Raw genomic sequence first — 9020 nt, 5'->3', positions numbered from 1 at the left:
TGAGGGAAGTAGAGGAAAGATTTCATCTTCCATTGTCTGCCCCTTCCTTGCCCATGATCTGTATCCAAGCGGACAAGCATGGCCCCTGCCACTGAGGCTGCTTTTCCAGGGTCTCTCAGGATAGCAACCAGAGATGTGTGCCCTCCTGGTGCCTCCTACCAGTCCTGGGACCATGTGATGAGCTGGGGAGGAGGGGAGACAAACTGGACTGAAAGCCCAGTTCTGCAGCCCGGTGTCCACCTGCCCACCCACAGTAGAGCATGGTGTTCAGAGCACGGAGGTGGGGGTTGAAGGGGTGCAACAGCAGGGATGCCCAGAGGAGCAGCGGTAGTGCTGATGTCTGCAGAATGCTGGTGCAGGTGTCAGGCCCTGGCTGAAGGGAGAAAACGCTTACTTCCTTGCACAGGGGTCAGGCACCACAGCACCCTAAAAAGTTAAGAATCACTGCCTTAGATACCTGCATGGACTTTCATCATGTGAGTGATGGGTGCTGGTGACTAGGACAAGAGACTGCTCCTGTGTTTCTTGTCCTGGCCTGACTTGATTCTAGAAATTAGAGTTGTGGGCCTGCCTCTGAACATGTTGAAATCTCTGGCAAAGTGTTCATTTTCTTTTTTTTCCAGAAGCAAGGTAGAGAGAGAGAAGTTTTACCAGCATTCTGCTTCAAACTTGGAAGTGAAGGCAGGGCTGCTTTAGCACCTTCTTATCCAAATGTATCTTACATTAATGGATACTTAAAACCGTTTGGATTTTGATGGCTTCCTGTTCCCTACCTTCTCCATACTAGCTCCACTACCCCTACTACCCTTTGCTGGTATCTTCCAAAGTTTCTGCATAACACAGTTTGTATAGCACAGTGGGAGCTGAACCTATTTGGTGCTTCTAGGCCCCGTTGCCAATAATGAATAAAAACAGTGATTAAATTGCAGATGAGAAAAGACATACTTTTTAGACAAAAATCTTTTAATAATCCTTAGTTGCATTTTTTTTTAATTGGGCTTTTCCAGAGTTACAGCATTACATCCGTTATGAGTACTTTGGACCAAATAGCAACATTTTAGTGAATGCTGGCATATTTGACATTTTCAGATTATGGTCTGGTTCAAAGTCCTTCAAAACCTTCTTTAAGCAGTTTACATTGTCTGCACATTGAGGAGTCCTGGTCTTGTTTACTTGCAACCCAAGATGAAGGGGAAATAGTAAATAATTTCTATTGAGGAGATAAACCAGCACAGTTTTAAAAAGCTGATGAGACAAACAACAGTAAAAATAAGTGAGAGAGAATTGAAGAGTGCAGATGAATGTCTTTCCGTTTCTCCACACAAACATGTACAAGCCTTTCTGTTATCAAATGGAATGTTATGTTTGTTTGATTTCTTAAATGAATACAAGTAAAAAACGCCACGATAATCTTTTAGTACAGTGGCGCCAAAACTTCTGGTCCCGCAGGCTAGTTGAGTGGTGTGGGGTTGGTCTGGAGGCCAGATCCTGCTCAGGGTCAATCTGTGGGCCAGACCCTATGATGTTTTCTTCCATCCCTGTGATAGCCTCAGTTGCTTTTTCCCTGTGACTACCCTCTCCCTCCAGTGTCCTTCAAGTACATGGTGTGTTGGGGGTGGAAAGAGAATGGAAGGGCACTGACAGGCAACTTCCAACTTTGGGGTAGATGAAGCAAGTTTGAGTGTTACACTGCCTGGGAATGCTGGGAACACACTGTGGAGATATCCATAGTGTGCAGTCATTTGGACTGTGATTTAAGTGCTAGAAATCAGATGTGACCTGTATTCTTTTAATTAAGGTTTGTTTTCTGGTAGCACCCATGTTGGGTGCTGTCCACATGTGCACAAGAAGACACAGGAGTCTGCAAAACCTAAAGGCTGTAGCATGCTATTAGTTTTCTATGCGAGCTTCCCAGTTGACTAGTATCAAGATTTCCATACAGACCAATGGCATCCTGTGTTCTTAAGGATTTCATTTGTTGTCAAGCAGTTGTTAAAATGGCATACATTTATATTATTATTACCAAATTGCCCATCACAAAGGGGGTGGGGGCAGGGGGGAAACTTGCTAACCTTAACCCTAACCCTCACAGCCCCCCCCCCAACGCTGCTGCCGCCTCCCAGAAGCAGGGGGAGAAGGAAGATTGCCCCTCTGCCAGCACCCTGTGCCACCACCACCACCAAGGAGCAAGGCTGGGGGGGCACTGGTTTTGCCCCCTGCTCTGTCTCCTCCATCCCTGCTGCCTTCAGGGAGCAGGGCCAGGGGAGGGAGGGGCGAGGCCAGTGGTGCTGGCCTTGCCCCCGCATCCCCCCGCCCTGCGCTCGGTTTCCTCCATCCCTGCTGTCGTGGAGGTGCTCCACCACTGCTGCCTCCTGTCCAGAAAGCTCTTGGAGCAATGTGATTGGTTATTCCAGTAACCAAGAGAGTTACAGACAGAGAAACGGATGGACTAAGCCCTTTATTATATTAGAATTCTAAGAGTGCTAATAGTGACCAAAAACAGAGAGCTGTTTGCTGGCATTTTCTTTTCTACCAGTGGGGACTTCCAGTATGACATGTCCACAGACTGCAGTTGTAGCAGTATGATGTGGGTAGACCATTGGCCTCTCAAGCAAGTAGAAAATTCCTGACTAGCTTACGTCTGGAGTTGCTTTCGGTATGAGCTTGTGCCACGGGTGGTGGTCTCTCTTTTGTCACGCTCCCTTTTGTCATGCTCCGATGCCAGATTGGTTCAGGGAAGCTGAAGGGAATATGATGATTTGAAACTTGACAAATATTAAATGTTTCACTTTGCTCAAGGCAGGCAAGGTTTTTGGGTAGCTGTAATATGTTTTTTATTAGACCAACTAAATAGTTGGAGAAAAGTTCTTTGCAAGTTTTTGGGCACAAATACCCTTCTTGAGGCACTGGGAGATTCTGCTGCTGCTATGTCAAGTAATTGTTCCATGTAACAGGTAAAAGTGTTTTATTGAAGTGTAGATTTGAGGATTGAGAGCAAACCTTTAGTCTGTCTAGCTGTATGAAGCTGTAACACTTTCAAAGCCCTGTCTCTAACCTTAACCACGTTGCTAATCTTTGCCTTTTTTAATTCCCACCCCTCCCTTCAAGACGTTTTTGCGACACTAACCACTAGATGGTGCTCTTCTATTTAGGTAAAGTGAAACTAGTATTAACTACAAATCACCCAGAAAGAGCATGTTGGAGGCCTCTGGTCTAGGGGCACCCAGCTTTTTAATTGTAGAATACATCTTTGTTCTTTGCCTGACCTGCAGAGTGACATCACTGCCTTTCTTCCTGTTGCACTGTAGCTGCCTGACTCACAGGCTTTGACACTAGCCAGATGGCTGCGATTGGTAGGCGCACAGGCTGCCTGGTACTGCAGTTGATGAAACAGAATAGGAAGACGTTTTATGATCAGCTGCGGGAGCACAATAAGACTGCAGCTTTGCTAGGTAATTACGTTTTCACTGCACACTTTATTCCTCACAGTGAAGGTCACTAGGAAAAAATAGGTTTTTATTTGTGTTGTTTTTTATGTATAATCTTTGATCTTTTATTAGTCAGTAGTCTGCTCCGGAGGATTTTTTTTTTTTTTTAAACCAGTTCTGCAGTCACTCGTGAAAATGACATGTTTATTTATGTTTAATGGTTCTCTTGGGCTGTTCCTTCCTTACCTTCCCCCTCCTTTTGGTCTCCATTTAGTAATACAAAAATGTTTTAGTTTTATACTGAGTTTAGTTTGGAAAAGTCAGAGTTTAGCATGTTAATACAGAGTTCAGTCGTGTTAATACAGGCAGATTTCTGTCAGATATACTCCAGAGTGATTTGGTAATATATGTTACAGTTTGTTATGTGTTTGTTCTTCAGGGGCCAGAAGAGACCGAGCACTTGATTCAGGAAATGTACAAGCCAATCATTTTTGGTACATTTCTGGACACTTGTATTCTGCACTTTATTTTTTTTAAAGAAACATTAGAATAAAATATGTTCTGGAACTGAGACTGGGAATGGTGCACGACTAATAATTAACTACCTTGGGTCTACTCCTGCTCCCACTGAAGCCAGTGGGAGCTTTGTTATTGACTTCAATGGGGTGGGCTTAAGTTCTTGATGTCAGTTATTGCAATAATCTTCTAAACAGACTGTAGCTATGAAAGACTCCTCTATAAGGCAGCTGCATTTCATCCTTCCTATTGTGAAGTAAACAAAACAGTCACCATATGCACGTTATAGCTTATAAAATAAAAAATCCCCACCGCCACATTACTTTTTTCTATATTTAAACCAGCTGGAAAATTGCTTAAATGTATTCCCATGGATAGTTTAAGATGTAAATGAACGTGGAGGGAAAATTTTCACATTTTTCTGATAACTGAAAAGTTTGTTTATTGTAATAAAAATTTAGTTTTGTTCAAACAGCCAAACAAATGAGCATTTTTTTTTAACCATGACTGGTTTTCATCATTCATCACACAGAAATTGTTTTCTTTACTTTTTCTAATTGCAAATTTGAGTTGTCTCACATTTGCTGAGCAGTAACACTTCCTTGTGCCTGGTAACACAAAATGTTGCAGCATTGTATGTTAAGTGTTTACAAACACACACACGCACATATGTGTGCATGTGCACGCATCTAAGGCAGAAGGCAAAAAATGGACTAACCTAACTGTGTTCTCAGATAAAATCATAACCATCAGTTTTGCTATGAATGTATTTAACATTTTTGATGTTTTAATTTATTTTCATTTTTTTTTCTCCCTACTCAGCTCTTGCCCCTGTTCTTTGCCTCTGGTTTTGTTGGTGAGGATATCACAGTGATGTCTGCATTCAACCTGCTGCATTTGGTGACAAAGAGCCAGCCAGTGGCCCTGCGAGCCTGTGGGCTTCCCTCAGGTTGACTGGGTGCTGCTTGTTGTGTCATGCCTAATGAGGGCCCTTTTAGGAATGGGTGACTCTGCTGCAGGAAATGATACAGTATGGTTTGCTAAATTTAGTTTTAGTTCATTAGAGTTCTTCTTTGAAGCTGAAAGTTTCTTATAAATCACTCATTTGCTTTGAGAGTGTTCGTATCTCAGTTCAGAATGCCTTGGAAACATAATCCAGCTTCTTTGCCCAGTATTTTACTGCCTCTTATGTTTGATAGTATCTTCCTGTCCCCTGACACAAACAGTGCTGTCATCCTGAAAATCACAGTTATATTAAATACTGCACACAGTTTTGATAAGAAACTGCTTAGTAACATTTAATATACCAAACATTAAAACACATTTTCCAAAGACATTTAATTAATTACACATACCATACACATGCATCATAATCTCATTACCTAGTTATTTGAATGTTTTTCCACATTTTCATTGTGAATTTACTTTTTAATAGTAGTGCATGGAAAAGCTCAGACAGAAAATGGTCTAAGCTAAAATAAGCTTTTTTTTATTTCCTAAATAATGTGTTTTTCGTTATCTGACACTGTAATTCAGTTGAACAAAAATGATGCTATTGTTGCAGCTGCTCCTTAAAAGGACAACTTTAGAAGAATGAAGCTTTAAAAAAATGCAAAACAAAATAGCTGCACTTCTCTGGGAAATGCCCAGGTCCTGCAGTTGGTTTGATAGAGGTTGCCACAAGCACAAGAGCCCATCCATAGGTATCTGATGGCAGGATGTGGACCTGTTTTATATACCACTTTTTAAATAACAACTTTTGTAATAGCTATGTAATATTAGGGTAGCTTATTTGACTATTTGATGGGAAATTAAAACTGCAGCAGGTTAATTTTTAGTGTCGAAATGTCACCATTTTAAAATCAAATCAATTAAGATGTGGCTGTGGACAATCACTAATTGAACCAGTGAGTGGCATTTTATCCTGGACATTTGTAATACAGCTCTTATTTCCAGGTGAAATGTGTTGTTCCTAATGTTATTAGATGCTTATAGCAGTGGGGGCCAACCTTTTGGGCATGTGTGCTGCAAATGAGCTCTGTACTTTTTACCCTTTCCAAGTGCCACTGCAAGTGCCACTTCAATCCCATTCCCCTGCCCAATCTGTGCTTTGCTTTCTGCTTCATGCTCTATGCTTCCTGCTCAGTCTGCTGTTCATCTCTCCTCTTTGTGCCCTCCTTGCTGCTATGGTGCTTGTCCCTTCCCTGGTCGGCCATGTGCCACACACACAGGCTCCCTATGCCTGTTGGGCCACGTGTGCTGCCAGTTGGTCACCCCTGGCCTATAGCAAGCAGATGGAAGAGATGTCCTGATGGCTTCCAGCGCTGAGAAACAAGAACCAGAAACAAGATTTTCTAAAGCTGATTATACTGTACTCAGACTTAACCTGAGTTTGCCTTGTGGCAGTGGGATCTTTTCTCCCCTCCTGTGCACATAACTCCCATTATCCTAAAGAAGAATGACAAGTGCATGTGGTTGAGGAGAAAATAGCTCCCATTGTGTCAAGCTGACCATTTTCTTGTTGTATGTGCTGTTTGCCCAGATTTCTAATCCTAAAAATATAGGACAAGCCAGTTTCCTCACTTTGCATCTTTGATGTGAACCCACACTAGTAGAATATTGCTTAAAACAAGGCATTTTCAGTAGGGCTGTGCAAGGCTTCAGACACAGCTTCGGATCTGGAGAAGCTTCGGATGCTTTGGGGTCCGAAGCAGCACATCCGGGTCGAAGCGCTGGCCTCGTTAGGCTTCCCGAAGCGGTTCGGAGCTTCCAAAGCGGTTCGGAGCCGCCTCGGAGATCCAGCCATAGGGTATAATGGGGAAACAATAAAATATCTATGACTTTGTTGTTTTTTGTCTGATTTGGATGAAGTTTTCCGGGGTGGTAGAATCTGCAGAGAGCATGAAGCCCACCAAGGTTCAAGAAGATCAGTGCAGGGGTTTTGGGGGAACTGCACCCCAAATTCTTGAAAGCCAAACTCATGTCATGTCTAGCCGTTACAACATAGGGGGGTGAAAATTGCAGGGGTGGTAGCCTATGCTGAGGCCACAAAGCCTGCCTGTTTCAAGAAGATTGGTGCAGGGGTTTGGGGGGAATTGCACCCTAAATTTTTGGAAGCCAAACTCCTGTCATGTCTGTGTTACAACACAGGGGGGGTCAAAACTGCAGGGGTGGTTGCTCTTACTGAGGCCACAAAGCCTGCCTGTTTCAAGAAGATTGGTGCAGGGGTTTGGGGGGAAACTGCACCTCAAGCTGCGGACAAGCAAAACTTGTGCCATGGGTGGTGACACTGCCTGTGCTAAGGGCTGTTAAGGGCACAGTGAGGTGACAGCTGCAGGGATGGTGGCCCCTGCTGAGGCCAAGAAGCCTGACAGCTGTCGAGAAGATCAGTGCAGGGGGGTTCTGGGGCCTTGCACTCCTAGCTGCTGACAGACAAAACTCATGACATGGGTGGTTGTGGGGTCTGTCTTGGGGCTGGGAGACACTACTGCAGGCCTGGCTGCTAAGCTACTGTGTTACCAGTTACCAATCAATCATGACTCACTCAGGGACCAGCTCAATACACAGGACCTAGCTACTTTAGCCAGTTAATTGCCATCAATTAGCACTTACAAAACCAGGTTAAGGTGAGGAAAGAATCAATACAAACAATCAACTGCCCCAAGACTGACACAGTCAATCCCACAAGCACCCATGGCACGAGTTTGGTCTGTCAGCAGCTAGGGGTGCAGGGCCCCAGAACCCCCCTGCACTGATCTCCTCAACAGCTGGCAGGCATTGTGGCTGCAGCGCCCTCATAATCCCTGCAGTTTTCACCCCGCTGTGCCTTAACACACACAGGGTCACCCATGTCACGAGTTTTGCTTGTCCGCAGCTTGAGGTGCAGTTCCCCCCAAACCCCTGCACCTATCTTCTTGAAACTTGTCAGGCTTTGTGGCCTCAGTAAGAGCTACTACCCCTGCAGTTTTGACCCCCCTGTGGTGTAACACATAGACTTGACAGGAGTTTTGCTTTCAAGAATTTGGGGTACAGTTCCCCCAAAGACCCTGCACCGATCTTCTTGAAACTTGGCAGATTTCATGCTCTCAGCAGAGGCTACCATCCCTGCAAGTTTCATCCAAATCGGACAAAAAACAACAAAGTTATAGATGTTTCATTGATTCCCCCATTATACCCTATGGCTGGATCTCTGAGGCAGCTCTGAAGCTTCGGAGCCTTTTTTGCAGGATCGAGGTGGAAACCCGGTCTGGAGCTCTGGATCGGATTGCTGCTGTCTGAAACAGCCGGATCGGATCGCTGCCAACTCGCAAAGGTCTAATTTTCAGTTTTTCTGTTTGTTTTGTCCATATTCTCAAATGCAGCTATGGAAGCTGGTTTGCCAGGAACAGAATCTGTAGGAAGTAATGCACCAGAACCTGTTTTGACAGCTCCTTTCCTGGCATAACCCAATATTCATGTTATCATAAAACACTAATACCGCTAGAATTTATTTCTGAATGATCCATAACTACCCAAACTTTAACCGATCAGTTACATGGACTTCTTGTGTGCGTGTGTGTGTGCGCGCATATATAATAATATTGGACAACTAACAGTGAAATGATATACAATTGCATATTTTACTATTGTCAGGGAAAGCTACATTCATTGGACACATAAATTATTGCAAACTAATTTAGTCTTCAGTTTGTTTGCTTTATATATGATGAGGAACAAAAATAAAGGATAAAGAGTGTAGCAAATGAATGCAAGACTAAGTTCTAGAGACATTTGTATAAACCCTACAGTCCAATATGATCGAGTTTTACCTTCAAATACAGAGAAATTCCCAGTAGTCTGAGCACCTTTGTAATGTAACACATTCCATGAAAATTATTTTCTTGACTATTATTATATTCTGCATAAAATTTAAATCTGAGGCTGAAACCTCATCTGTGAGCTGCAACCTGTGATCAGGTATTCAATTAAACAGGGTTAGGCTGGCTTCTTGTTTGAGAAGGCACTTCCAAAGATAATTGAAGTGATATTGGAAGTGGCATAGGGGTTACTATTCCGTGTGCATTACTACTGAACCGC

General features: G+C 43.5%; 1 protein-coding gene across 2 annotated transcripts in view; it reads left to right on the top strand.

The window, feature by feature from the left end:
- Positions 1–3286: 3286 nt before the first annotated feature.
- Positions 3287–9020, top strand: part of MSRB3 (methionine sulfoxide reductase B3) — a 113040-nt gene continuing 107306 nt past the window's right edge. Inside the window, exons 1-2 of one of the 2 annotated variants that reach the window (XM_006022477.3) lie at positions 3314–3452; positions 4767–4893. In XM_006022477.3, coding sequence (XP_006022539.1) covers positions 4818–4893 — 76 coding nt within the window. In that variant the 5' untranslated portion in view covers positions 3314–3452; positions 4767–4817. Of the gene's footprint in view, positions 3453–4766; positions 4894–9020 lie in introns of both variants that reach the window. The other variant, XM_014519384.2, reaches the window with a different exon arrangement.

This window comes from Alligator sinensis, unplaced genomic scaffold, assembly GCF_000455745.1.
Source record: "Alligator sinensis unplaced genomic scaffold, ASM45574v1 scaffold65_1, whole genome shotgun sequence".
NCBI classification, from domain to species: Eukaryota; Metazoa; Chordata; order Crocodylia; family Alligatoridae; genus Alligator; species Alligator sinensis.
Note: the sequence above shows the minus strand (reverse complement) of the source record. Positions and strands in the feature narration are given on the sequence as shown.